Genomic DNA, 15,240 nt, shown 5'->3' on the forward strand with positions numbered 1-15,240 from the left:
CGTTTTGACTTTGCAGAATTCTGCAAGAAAGTCTGAAAATTGTACCGAGTGTACTATACGAGATTTCTTCAGAGGATATCTGTCGGGAAAGAATTTACAAAGAAAATAATGCTTATCTATTTTGAACCTGAATTTTGTCTAATCTTATCAAAAAAGGACGAGAGGTTAAGGACGCCAGCGCGGCGCAAATGATCCAGGAGCTTCTCACTAATGCGATGGCTGTGAGTTCATGTCCAGCTCATGTGGCTTCCTCTCCGGCTGTTAAATATCGTATAAGTTAAATATTCTGGAGTACAGCGTAAAACACCAGTGAAATAAATAAATATCAGAGAAGCTCAGATTTTCGCCTGCATATGCCATGCGAAACATTAAATATCTTTTAAACGCTAAGTAAAGAGAACTCATTTATTCATGCTCTTCATTTCACACTATCTAATCCAACCGTTTTATTCAAAATTAACTGAAATCAACAAAATTAGAGTCCTGCTCTTAACGGTTGCTATTTAGTGTATTTTTTGTAGACTGGACATGAATTCACGTAATGGAAATATTAGCGACGTTCACACAAGTTTGTCATATAGTGTTTTCAGGATATATATCAAAAGTTCCACTGTTGGAGATAAAAGTGAGTGGGATAATTTGTCAGATACTATATTTTTGGCGTTTTGATCGCTCCTTTCTGTTTTTATTATGTGTATTTTTCTCTGCATTCGAAATAAAGCTGTATTCATTAAAATTCACTAATTTTGCTGAATTGCACGTTACTGTAGACAGCCGCGAACAACACAGGTGGATCGGCCATTCCAAATACTGACGTGGTGCACAGCTTTCCATCATTTGTATTTATCATGGATAATGTGCTTTATCCATCTTAGACAACTTCTGCCCATTACACTTATTCAACCAAACATTCAGCTACCTGGTTGATCCTGCTCTGCATATTCGACTTCTCGATCTCCCAGGCAGTCTTCTCCATGTTCCACGTGTTCACGACGTTGGCTCGTACCTTGTCCTGCTCTCCCACCTTTTTCTTCAGTTCTTCTGCAAGTTTCTTCATTTCGTTCACCATCTTCCGACTGTCTTCGATCTGTTGTTGAAAAAAAAAGAATTTAACAAGATATATCTTGACTCGACTCGGGTGCATGCTGGACTAATCACCGTTGTCTTGCAGTACATATGCACAATATAACATATACACTTTGAGTGTATGCATGTTCCGGGTTTCACATCATACTTAACAATTTTTTAGTCCTATGACGAAGAGGAGTCATTAGGTGTGTGTATATAACCCTTGTCTTCTTGGGGCAGAGTGAGTCCTTCCGGCCAAAGTGCTGCCGCCACTGAAGTATAAATTCAAAGACACCAGGCATGACACTCCACCCAGTCACAATATACTGACACCGGGCCAACCAGCCCTGTGTCCTTCTCTAACCTCTCAGTGCTGAGCGCCAAGTAAGGCAGCAACAGGTAGCATTTTTAAAGTCTTTGTAAAGCGAAAGGTAGAACACACGCATTTAATTCTGGTGGTTGTTCAGTGATTGCAACCGAGCAGCCCCTATCCAGTTAGGTCACAGGTTCGTATCCAGCTCTAACTAGTCCGATTGCGGCTTTAAGTGAGGTTGTTGGTCAAGTAAAGCGGTGAACGGTTTCCGTCATGCATAAAGCTAGCCCCTTTTGACTGGTTATACGTGACCATTTGCCTAGAGTTACAGTCGTCGATGCTCTGGTTTTCATCACTAAGCTGTGTTTCTTTGTATTAAGGACCAATCAACAAGATAAATAGACCTATCAGATGATTAGAAAGTTTACCTTTTCAGCCGAAACAAAAACCAGACCCGCACATTAAAAGAGCCGCGAAGTACCAGGGTGGTTATAAGTGGGAATTGAAAACAGTTACCTCTTTGATCTTTCTTTCCATCTGAAGTTTCTCTTTCTGCCACCCAGCCACATCCTGTGTGTATTTAGCCCTCAGCTCGCCCATCCCTCGCTGAATCCCCTTGATGATGTCTTTGTCCAAGTCCCGCTCGCGTTGAATCTTTTCTGCAGAGGCCTGAAGTTTGTTGTATTCTCTCTGGATCTTCTCGAGCCTAGTTTCATACCGGACCTTCATGGCCAGCAGTTCAGCACGAAGGATCTTTTCTTCTTGTTGTAGGCGGTAAGCCAGTTCGGCCTGTCAACACGTTAAAGAATTTTGCGAGGATGGTTTTGAAAAGTTACTATCTTTCTAAAAATCATAAAAGGAATTTATTATTTCGCCGAATGAGTGCGTAAAGCTCGGTCGTAACACGATTACTCCATAGAAGTCGTTTCCAATTGCAGAGAAAACTCTAGATATTGGTGCGCGAAAACCAAGAGACAACGAAAAAGTCATGTATAACAAATTAGCTTTATCACATTTTCTTAAAAAAGCGATATTTAGTGGGTGCAGAGTAGTATTGGATAGGTACTACCAAAATTTACTTAATTCACTGCTAAGCCAAATATTCATTAATTTATTTGATTGGTGCTTTACGCCGTACTCCGTAATATTTCACTTATACGACGGCGGCCAGCATCAGGATGCAAAGAAACCGGTCTGAGCCCGGTGGAAACCGACGACCATCCGCAGGTTGCTGACAGATCTTTTTCATGTACGACCAATCTAAGAATGATAACTCAGTAACGTAACTCCAGCGGAACTGATTTTCAATTGATGATCTTAATATGTCTGCATTTTAAACATCATCCCAAATTTTTCTTGACGATGACATGACTTATTCTCTCATTTAAAATACTACCTCGTGATTTAAAATGTAGGCTGTCGCCGAACTAAGACAAGCTTGAATCTATGCGTGAAGATTAAAGAGTATGCATTAATCGATTAAAGCATAAATCACATCAAAATCTCCTAAAATATGGATTAATATAGATAGAGGTTAACAGAGAATAGATTAATTTTTACCTGCGTTCTCAATCTGGCAGCCTCGTTTTGAACCCTCTCTGCGAAGAGCAAATTCTCCTCGATAGTTTTGTTCCTGTCTGTTAATTTCTGGTTTAATTCGTCTTTTTCATTTTCAGTAAGTTTTATTGTGTTGTCAAGTTCAAATTGAAGTTTACGAACTTCTCCCAACAAAGTTTCTTTTTCCTCGATCAGTTTTGTGTTGTCATCTGACAGTTTTTTCAACAAGTCACTTCCGGGAGTCTTTTTCATTGATTCTAAAAGATTATACTTCTCCTTGTACGTTTTCATTTCTGTTATCAAATTTGATTTTTCCAATTGCCAAGCATGTTCTTTGTTGTTAAGCTCTTTTCTTAACTTTGCCAGATCACTGTTCAGAACTTCTGTTTCTGTCTTCAACTGTGCTATCGTTTTATGCAAATCGTCTATGTGGAGACTCAGAGCTCCATTTTCTTTAGCAACATCCGGTATGGGACCCGTGGCATCGAAGAGTTCACCCCTTAGCTTCTTCATTTCCGCTTCCTTAGTCTTTAATTTATCCATTGTTTCCTTGGTAATCCCTTCCAGTTTAACGTTAATTCTTTGAATGATATCATCCTTTTCTCTAAGCCTTTCGTCACGAATGCTCAAAGCATCGCGCAGATCTCGCACGATCTCTTCACGTTGCGAGATCTGGTCTAGCATGGTTTGGAAATCGCCGTCCCTGTTTTTGATGATGTCTTCTTGTTGTTGTATGATCTCATCTCTCTTGTTTATGAGACCGTCTTTCTCTCGCAACAGCTCATCACTGGTTTTAAGAAGACTTTCTTTTTGCTTCACTTCGTTCTGTAGTCGAGTTTGGGCCTCTTTAGTTTGATCCAGCTCCTGTTTCAACGTCTGTAGTTTGATTTCCAGGTTGGACTTTTCCTTCTCAGACGCCGCACTTTTCGATACCCAGATTTCATTAATCTGCAACAATATATTGATATAATTTAATCTTAATTAACCAAAGGTTTCTATGCAAGAAGAAAGACAACTGTCACGCAATCTGAGAACAATATATTTATGTTATTAAAAACTAATAAACCAAAGGTTTCTAAGCAAGAAGGAAGACAATTGTCACATGTCCCAAATAAATATATTGATATAATTAAACGCTAATTAACCAAAAGTTTCTAAACAAGAAGGAAGATAACTCTCACACATCTCAAACAATATATTGATATAATTAAACGTTAATTAAACAAACGTTTCCAAACAAGAAGGGAGATAACTCTCACACATCTCAAACAATATATTGATATAATTAAACGTTAATTAAACAAACGTTTCCAAACAAGAAGAAAGACAACTGCCAAAGAGAGAATATTACGAAGCACGCCGTATACATAAAATAATAGGCAAAGATAAATCATAAGTTCTAGCGGGCCTTAATTTATAAGCAAATATGTAAACGAAATAAGGTTGGTCACGTACAGAAGAGCATGTTCGAACAGCCTCTTCCGTTGCTTGAACGGAAACTTCCGTGTTATTTTTCCGTACATGTTCTTACCTCATCCACTTTGTACTCTAATTCTTCTGATTTCAGTTTGTACTTTGCCACTTCAGCCTTTAAATTATCGATTTCGGTCTGGGCCTAGAAAAACAAACCACAAGGTCTTGGTGAATTGCCATAAATCTTCGCCTAAAGCTCCGAATACATGTGGGCTTAAGACCTACCTCAACACAACTTGATTATTGCATCCGGTTCAAAGCGCTCGTGTATGCGAAATAACAACACCACTCAACAAGAGTTGCACTCCAATCGTTTTGTTTATGTCGGTCAATATTAAAGTCGTATTGCCATCAGCGACTGGGATCAATTGCGAACGTCCACTTGAGTTGAGTCGCATCTCAAGCTCTCTTGTATACCGAGCTTAACGTAGCCTATACAGTGGCATTAACTCATAAGCATAAGTTACAAGCCCTCCACTGATATATACTATAAGTAGAATGTTTAATACCAGACCCCATTCAATGGCTAAATTGTGAAGGCGCACTATCAGACCCCATTCAATGACTAAATTATGAAGGCCTTCTACCAGACGCCATTCAATGGCTAAATTATGTAGGCCCACTACCAGACACCATTCAATGGCTAAGTTATGTAGGCCCACTACCAGACCCCATTCAATGGCTAAATTATGTAGGCCCACTACCAGACCCCATTCAATGGCTAAATTTTGTAGACCCCATGCAAATTGCTAAATAATGTAGGCCTACTACTAGACAGATCTCGGGGGTGGAGGGGGGACCTACGACAATTCGTTGCTCCAGATTTATAGATTGAGGAAACATGGATTCCCCTGAGTAAACCTTGACCATCGCAAGGTACCTGGAAACACCTCCTGACTTAAAACTGCGGTCGAAAGAGTGAGAGCTGGATTCGCACCCACTGGCCAGCGGACAACCATGAAATTGGTTGGTTGGGTTGGTTGTTGTTTGGGACATTGGCCTGTGCACCATGAGATTGATTTACGCCATAACCGTATGGGCGTCAACGAAATCTGTATATTTCAGGTTATTCTGTAACTAATATTACAGGAAAAAAAGTTAAATCTTCCGGACGACACAACAAATTCTGAAACTGCCTGGAGAATTCTAGTTCTTTTCTCCTCTGGAGCAGGTAAACGGTACACTGCAAGGTACTTAACTCCAAGGGAGGCAACCCGCTGTTGTAGTTTAAAACAAACTGCTCGAAGTGATTGCACTTAAGTAAAAAGTGATCCAAAATTCTTCCACTCGGCAATGGTCACATGGTCGTGTAGTGTTGCACACTTACCTCCAGTTCTGTTTCGCCGCTCTGTTCCATCTTCTCGGCAATATCCTTGTAACGGCGGAGTTCCTCGTGCAGGCCCTGTAACGTGGATACGCCTAAAGGGTTACCCTGTTCCATTGAGATCTGCTCCTCCAGAGCCTCACGTCTGTCAAGCTGAAATAAACATAGAGGATTGTACAAAACAAATCCGTATGATTATACGAATCTATTTTTTTAAAACAGACATTCGTGCAAAAGCCGTCAACCAAAATGGACACTTCCGGGCCAATAATCGCAGGGCCAATTCCCAAAACAACGTTTACAACAAAAGCACCTAAAGACTAACAAAGTGTATAAAGTATGACATTCATGAAATATGTTTCCCAGTTTCGCTTTCATTGAAACTGTTCATATATCCCAAATATGTATCTCCGGTTCGCTTTCATTGCAGCTGTTCATATATTCAAAATATATATCTGAATTTCGCTTTCATGGCAACTGTTCATATATTCAAAATATGTATCTCAGTTTCGCTTTCATCGCAACTGTTCATACATTCAAAATATGTATCTCAGTTTCGCTTTCATCACAACTGTTCATACATTCAAAATATGTATCTCAGTTTCGCTTTCATCGCAACTGTTCATACATTCAAAATATGTATCTCAGCTTCGCTTTCATTGCAACTGTTCATACATTCAAAATATGTATCTCAGTTTCGTTTTCATCGCAACTGTTCATACATTCAAAACAAGTATCTCAGTTTAGCTTTCATCGCAACTGTTCATACATTCAAATTATGTATCTCAGTTTCGCTTTCATTGCAACTGTTCATACATTCAAAATATGTATCTCAGTTTCGCTTTCATTGCAACTGTTCAAATATCCAAAATATGTATCTTGCTTGCGCTTTCGTTGTAACTGTTCATATATCCAAAATATATATCTCAGTTGCGCTTTTATTGCAACTGTTCATATACATAAAATATGTATCTCTATTTCACAATGATTATAAATGTTCATATATCAAAAATATGTATCTCTGTTTCACAATGATTGTAACTGTTCATATATCAAAAATATGTATCTCAGTTTCGCTTTGATGAATGTACAAGTTCCTCGATTACACACAATACTTGTATGTCTGTCCTACTTTCCAATGATAAAAATTAATTTTAAAAAGTCTTGGATCTGGCCCCAAACCCAGATCACAGTTACAGGTACTGAGAGAGACAGACAGAGAGACAGACAGACAGACAGACAGACAAACAAAGAAATAAATGCAAAACGTAACCATCTTGGCATAGGTAATAAGCATTTGAATTAATAACTGTACTGTAATATTAGTGTGTTACAATATGTATTCATTTATTTATTTATCTGATAAGTGTTTTACGCCGTAATCAAGAGTATTTTACTTATACGATGGTGGCCAGCATAATGGTGGGTGTAAACCGGGATGAGTCCGGGAGAAACCCACGACCATCCGCAGGGTTTATCCATTGCTTGAACAACACGCCAAATATAATACATTTAGACGAAATGTACACGAAAACATGTTTAATCTCTATTATTAACGCATTAGTGAGAGGCTCCTGGGTCATTACGCTGAGCCACGGAGCCCATACACCCCCCTCCCCCACCCCCCAATATTATTTATGTACATACTAACCTCCCGTACGAGAGCTTCATAGTCCATCTTGATCTTGTGATGACTCTCCTCGGCCGCCTGTAAACGTTCCCGCAAACCCCGGATTTGATCGTTGGCTATCACAAGGTGCCTTTGATTTTCAACCAACTGAAAATATGGAGTTTAGCCATTGTTTAAAATCTGCTTGAAACACGACAAAATAAAAAACAGTTTAATCCCTCTTGGGTGGCGGTCTTTCCATTTTAACGGATTTATTTATTCATTTAATTATTAATTTACTTATCTGATTGGCGTTTCATCTTATACACTCACAAAATTAATCTGTTGATTTAAACATAAAGTCTGTTGTCTGGGAGTTAAAAATAACACGCATTCTGTTAATTCAACATAAGCATTCTATTAAACTAACAGGAGATTCTGTTGAAAACGACAAAGTATAATAACAGGATATAAACTAACATCACTCAGACAAAAGATTTTCTGTTAAAATCAACAAATTAATTTTGAGTGTATGATAACATACCCCTCTTTTCATAATGATAGATGGCAACCGGCAAAAAGGGCGTTTTTGTTTTACCTCGCCTTGCATTATTTCTTTCTCCCGTATCCTCAGTTTCACGTCGTCAGACATGGCGGACGACAAGTTTTCATCTGATACTAGAGCCAACTTCTTTTCTGCGGCTGCTACTTTGTGTCTTTCTTCCGCTAGGAGGCGCTCCAAACATTCGATCCGTTTTTTAAATTGATTCTGAAACAGAAAGTACCTCAAAATCAGCGCACGGGTGGCACCAGCAACTTAATGTATCTGGATTTAAAAGTTTAAAACTTCTTCATGTTAACCCCTACATAACCATGGATTTGTTTAAATTTAAAATGTCAGTTTTTTATAAAGTTCTATTTACTTTTTAGATAAATAAAGATTTATAGAAGTATGAAGATAAAGGAAGGGTATGCAAAGTTTTTTCTTAGCGATCCAAAGTGCATGCATGCCTTTGTTTGGACAATGACAAATTTTTGGGCAATTGAAACTTTGCTTAGAATACTACATGTTCTTTTTTTCCATATCATTCGAGGTAACAAACTCTGTTTTAAATCTTCATACCTCCCAGTCTTTTGCAATCACTGTTTTATCTCCGGGTGGGCTGGGCGGCACATTGAAAACATCGTCACTACCAGTACTGACGTCACTCAGAGCACTAATTGCGCTGGCGCTGCGAGAGGAAGGACAAGGTGTGGACTCGTTAATAACGCGCTCTAGCTCCTTCTCCGTGGCGTCGGCTCGCTCCGAAACAAGATCCAGTAAGTTACTGAGAACGTCACTCTTTTGTTGGGCCATCTCCAGCTCTTGGAGAAGCTCCATTTCTGTCTTCCGGAATTCGTCCTTTAGATCCACATGAGATTTTTTCAGGGTCATTATTTCCTGGTCCATCTGTTTGTTAAAGTCTTCTTTCCTCTGTATTATCAACAAGAGGTCGTCTGGAAAGAAGAAGAAATGGTATGCTTATATATGAAAGGTGAACTGCTTTGTGAAATGTGTTGAACTCACATTTTAGGAAATAAATAAACCGTTACTTTCAATTTTTTTCCACCCGTAAACTATAACAGATTGACATCACCCACAAAACGCTTAAGGACACGCGGCCAAACATGAAGATTGTAGGAGACTTCTTGCCTTCCACCGGTGTGACATAAATTTGCTCCCCGGGTGAAAATTTATGTCACACATGAGAAAGTTCCTTAGTTACTTTCCAATGGTCGGTCATTTACCCCGGGCAATCTCGTTTCATCCACCTGTCTTACTGACAGCGGACACACAAATGAAAATAAAATTGCAATGGCGACTCGGATTCAAGCCAGATCGTTAACCGTTCTCTGGTAAGAAGTAAGCTCTGTGCGTTGTGGGTTTGCCCAGAAATTGCCATTGCAACGGCTGGACTTAATTATAGACTAAGTAGCCCGAATTACTTTAAGCTGGAAAGATTCTCCATTAGGTATGGTGATTTTTACACCCTTGGGGTAATATAATATAATTAAAGACGTACAGCATAGAGTGAGTGAGTGAGTGCTTGGGGTTTAACGTCGTACTACAATTTTTCAGTCATATGACGACGAAGAAATCCTTAGGGTGCATGTACGTGTAATGTGCCTCCTTGTTGCAGTACGGATTTCCACCGCTCTTTTATCTAGTGCTGCTTCACTGAGACGACTTACCGAAGGCAAGTAAGCCGCCCAGCCCGAGCCATTATACTGATACGGGTCAACCAGTCGTTGCACTATCCCCTTCATGCTGAACGCCAAGCGAGGAAGTTACAACTTCCTGTTTTAAAGTCTTAGGTGTGACTCGATCAAGGATTGATCCTGGATCTACCGGTCCCGAAGCGGACGCTCTGTACAGCATAGAGAGTAAAACCAGAGCAGCGACGACACTGTGATAACTAGCAAATGGTCAACTGTAAGCGGTGAAATACGGTATCTTGTCAGTCAGGGTTTTGTTCTAACTGTTCATGTAAATGCATAAATAGTAGCAAATTACACGCCTTCTAGCTCAATGGCTTGAGCAGAATTAGGTTAAAATATGTAGTGATGTTAACTGCAATTTATTAGACGCCACAAGAAAGACATAAGACATAAAGAGGTATTTATTTGTCCCGATAGCACAGTTGGTAGAGCATCCGCTTCGGGAACGGTAGATCCAGGGTCAATCCTGGGTCGAGTCACACCCAAGACCTTAAAATAGGAGGTTGCAACTTCCTCGCTTGGCGTCCAGCATGAAAGAGATAGTGCAACGTCTGGTTGACCCGTATCAGCATAATGGCTCGGGCGGGGCGCCTTACTTCCCTTCTCAGTGAAGCAGCACCAGATAAAAGATCGGTGGAAATCCGTCCTGTAACAACGCAGCACATTTCATGCACTCTAAGGATTCCTTGGTCGTCATATGACTTAAAAATTGTTAAGTACGACGTTAAACCTAAAGCACTCACTCACTCACATTACATGCTCAGATCAAGCTTTCGCTGGTTTGACTCTTGTTGCATTCGGCTGGCTGCAAAAAATCAGGTATTTTGTCATAACTCCGAACAAATTTAAAGGACTTCACCAAGTTGACGAAGTTATAATCGCGGTGTTTCTCCAAAAATAATGTTTATCGCTTCAAGGTGAGGAAATAATTGAAAATGTATTTATCTGATTTCTGCTTTATGTCACAATTTACATATATAAGATGGCTGTTTGTTTTATGGACGGAGAAAACAGGAGTGCTAGAAATAAACCCACAACCTTTGGCAAGTTACTGATGATTTTTTTTCACATGTGCCCTACAGATATGCATACCATAAGAATTGACAAGGGTGTATTCAGAACATGCATGGCATGGCAGCTGCACAATGACGCAATTTGCCAGTCTCAATATCTCCGGTGTGAAAGACCCACATCTGGGATCATTTTAGGAGCAGTGTGTAAATTACATAGCGGTCAGTGTGATGATTCTAACATGTTTCACTCAGTGACCACGCTGGTTAGTTTTTAAAATACCCACGAGGTATCCTTGAACTTTTGGGCCAAAGTACTGTATTTTCGAAACTAATCTTTTCTATCAAGGCGTCAGTCAAACTGGCCATTTTTTCCTTGGCAGGTAAAAACAAGATTTTTATTGTATGAACGTAGGTCTACTAGATAGAGGCTAAAGCGTTGACCAGTATACGCCGACTATCGCGAGCGATAGATGTTCACTAGATCTCTTACTTAGCCACCTGCCATGTTCGATCAGAGGCAGAACAACACAGCTAGACTTCGGTTAACTTGAATATTTGAATACATTGCTTTTAGCGCAGGATGTTTTGGGGTGGTTATATTAGGGCCTGGCTGTGCGCAAGCGCCACGTCCCCAGGCCGCCCGAGAACACATAGCCGTAAGTGTCAGACGGGTATACTATCTTGCACATCAGACAACAAAACTTTGAGGTGGAAAAACACCGACCAGCTGTTCGAGACTGACAGATAAATGAATGAGAGTGGGAATGCCAGGAATTTGACCCGTGCCCTTTTTGCTGAGTGGAACTAAATGGATTAACATCCACGTGCCGCAAATCTTCATGTATTTTCATTACTAGCGAGAGGCATACCGTGTTTTGCACGAAGCGACCTGTTCGCGTACGACAAGTGTTTACGGTCATTTCACAGAATTCTCTGGTCATTGAATAAACATGTTATAAAAATCCGCTTGACAGTATACACCATGCAAAAGTTATAATTTCTCAGCAGCTGAAGGAAAATAGTAAAGAATTCCTCTCTGTTATAATTTATCATGTCTCTATACAAATGTTAATTTCGCATTCAAATCGGCAAATTAAAGAAAATAAGAAAAAAAATCTTACTTATTATTTATAATATTTTTTTACAGATCAGTGTAATATTATTTTGCGTGTTATTTTGATAACACTTTACATTTTTTTAAAGTTGAACACACTGAAGCAGAACATTACTCAGAAACTATTCATCCCACTATCATATTTTAATGTTCAGACCTCTATCCCTCAGACCTCAGTTTTCCAACCCTCAACATTTAAATGTTTAAATGAGTACTCGACACACCCTTATCTCTAAGCACATTCATAAACAGATAACCTATGCCACAAGAGACAGGTGCATACATAGAGTTCGTCTTCTCCGTTTCCACGGAAATGACGATGACGTATGTAGTCTACGAGCTTTCACTGGAATCCGTAAGTATCCAATCGACGTGTCATTCGCAAGCCACGTTGGCCCACGCGTGTAACGGTGTAAGGATTTTCCATACCTTTAGGTACTAAACAGGTCATTGTCCACGGGAGACGGGTTTATGCGTCACGTGATACATGTATGCACACGCTGTCTGAACTTCACGGTCGTTGAAATGTTGAACATGAACAATCAGGCCTTTATACCTTTTAGACCGCGATTATACTCTAAAAACGAGACATAGCAACACTTTACTTATTTATTTGATTGGTGCTTCACGCCATACTCAAGAATATTTCACTTACATAACAGCAGCCAACATTATGGTGGGAGGAAACCTGACAGAGCCCGTGGGAAACCCACGACCGTCCACAGGTTACTGCAAGACCTTCCCACGTGCGATCGGAGAGGAAACCTGAAACGTATCAAGGCCACGAGCCTATAGATTGACGTCTCAGTTGAAACCACACTGTACTATACTAGTCAATTAAACAAGTAAGCGGTTTGCTAGTTTCTGTTGATATTTTTTTTGGAAATGCGATTGTATTATTTTGAATGAATAAAAAGTAATGAATGAACACGTAGGCCGTTCACGGTGTGCCACGATAACCGTTACCACACACAGTGTCATGACCGTGCAGCCGTTTTGCATGACATTCATGTAAACCGTGTTGGAGAGCAGTTAAGACTTTCCATCCAAGCCTGTTCATCAGTTCCCATATATTTGTCTGATATGATCACGAGTAAGATTTGTCTATCGTTTCCTTTAACCAAGAGTAAGACTTGGCTATCGTTTCTTTTTAATCACGAGTAAGACTTGTCTAGCGTTTCCTTTAATCACGAGTAAGACTTGTCTATCGTTTCCTTTAATCACGAGTAAAACTTGTCTAGCGTTTCCTTTAATCACGAGTAAGACTGATCTATCGTTTCCTTTAATCACGAGTAAGACTTGTCTGGCGTTTCCTTTAATCACGAGTAAGACTTGTCTATCGTTTCCTTTAATCACGAGTAAAATTTGTCTAGCGTTTCCTTTAATCACGAGTAAGACTGATCTATCGTTTCCTTTAATCACGAGTAAGACTTGTCTAGCGTTTCCTTTAATCACGAGTAAGACTTGTCTAGCGTTTCCTTCATCATGCGTCTCAGTGTTAGTGATAAGTTCTTGATCTTATCAAACATACTGAATATTAAAGCTGATAGTTGTTAGTCGTTTTATATTTATTTATTTATTTGATTGGTGTTTTACGCCGTACTTAATTAAGAAGATTTCATTTATACGACGGTGATCAGCATTATAGTTGGTCATTTTATTAGCAATATCCCGTTGTTACAAATTTCGAACAGTGTATTTTTCTACTGGAATAAAAGCATAGGTCACCGGCTTTGTTAACAAGTTATACAAGATAATCAGTAATTTAAAATGATGATACCAGAGAGTTTAGGAGAAAAATCGATGTGCGTAAATCCAACTGATATTTGATATTTCAAAATTGGTTAGAAAGTTCATAAAATTAATAACGCTCTGCTTTTTGCATTACAAACTTTTGAAACTTTAAAATCATTTTAACACGTGAAATATTACAGGTACGAGACTGTTATTTATTGTATGACAATAATTTATACTATTCCTGACATATGATTAGAGAATGTGAATTTCTGGCCAAAAATCACCGGTATCAAGATAGCCTCTTGAAATTAATTTGTAAATAAATCTATGCATAGTGTATATATACACGTTTGTTTCATGACCCACATTTACTGCTACAAATAGCTGTCTACGACCTTCACTTAGGCACATGTACTGATGTGTAATTTGTTACAAACTGGTATCTGGACGCACATCTCTCTGACAGCATTTTGCAACCTTCTAAGTTACAAGCCAGTCGTACATACATGTGAAAACGTTTTTCGCATATGTTTAGGCATGGAGTAACCTTATTCCACGTGTGGTTTTCCTCACAGCGAGTTTTTTGCGTTCCGTAATCTCATCACCTTTAACAAGAACTTCTACCGTGACTGTATAGCCCCCCTGCCTCACATGCACAATTATGTGCTTATACGTACCCTGTAGTGCCAAGGCTGAGGTTTTCTCTGCACACTAGGAATGTATATGCATCTGGGAAGAATTACAGGCGAGCATGTTTCTATGTTAGGTCAACGCGTCCTTGTTACTGGTTGCTAATAATCAGCGCCGGGGTTTTCAAAAGTGTCTTGAGACTTAACATCAGATTTAACTTTAAGCCACGTCTTCAATTTTGTACTTAACCTAAAAAAAATATTGCGTTACAGTATATTTAACATGAGCTAAATCTCCTGCTGTGCCAAATGGTCTCCGTACAACAATATTGGTTGCTGGGCTCTGTTAAAATCGTAAATATGTTATATAACTTAACACTAGTATTAACTAACATGCCATTGCACAACCGGGCCCAAATAGATACATACACACTCTCTTAACTTTATGAAAATGATACAACATACTTAAAATGATAAGTGTCAATGTCTTAAAATGTACCTATATACGTCGAGCATATAATGACTGTGCAAAGGTTGTAATATATTATGCACGATTATAAGAGTTTAACATCGATATCATAATGCTGACTTCAACACCTAAGCTGTTAATTTGTTATATAATAATGTTAAATTAAACATTTTTAATTCATTTGTGAAGTGTTCACTTAGTATTATAAAGGCCTTCCTGTCTCTACCAATGCCAGAATGTTGGATTTAACATTATTCCAGCAAAAATATAACATTTAAGTTTCAAAATAGTATTCATCTCTTTGATGTGTAAAGCGGCAATACCGGAGATTTTTTGGAAAACATCGAGGGTCGCAATCCAGTCCAATTTTTGCTTTTATTTTAGAATAACCCATATAATTACCTTATACACAAAATAGCAGGCCGCATCCACTTTGCACGTGTTACCATTCAAAATCGGTGATAAACTTCCAAAAATTTTATAAAGCCGTTCGCACGACAACTTTTTCAAAATTCAGAATCATTTTAAAACAATAAATAGAACGGGTACGAGTATGTTGTATTTTTAGCTATTCTTGTAACACCTAAACACAGAAAATTTAATTTCATTAGCCAAAATGGAACTTTTTGCCAAAAATCTCCGGCATATATAGCCTCTTTAACGCCAATAAATTTT

At 39.0% G+C, this 15,240-nt stretch overlaps 1 protein-coding gene across 1 annotated transcript in view; it reads right to left on the reverse strand.

The window, feature by feature from the left end:
• LOC135464082 (uncharacterized) overlaps window positions 1–15,240 on the reverse strand; it is a 70,530-nt gene that overhangs the window by 12,095 nt on the left and 43,195 nt on the right. Inside the window, 8 exon segments of the mRNA XM_064741569.1 lie at window positions 920–1,087; window positions 1,898–2,170; window positions 2,942–3,886; window positions 4,470–4,553; window positions 5,739–5,888; window positions 7,387–7,512; window positions 7,943–8,113; window positions 8,468–8,841. Of these exon segments, the coding sequence (XP_064597639.1) occupies window positions 920–1,087; window positions 1,898–2,170; window positions 2,942–3,886; window positions 4,470–4,553; window positions 5,739–5,888; window positions 7,387–7,512; window positions 7,943–8,113; window positions 8,468–8,841 (2,291 nt within the window).

Source organism: Liolophura sinensis, chromosome 3, assembly GCF_032854445.1.
Source record: "Liolophura sinensis isolate JHLJ2023 chromosome 3, CUHK_Ljap_v2, whole genome shotgun sequence".
NCBI lineage: Eukaryota > Metazoa > Mollusca > Polyplacophora > Chitonida > Chitonidae > Liolophura > Liolophura sinensis.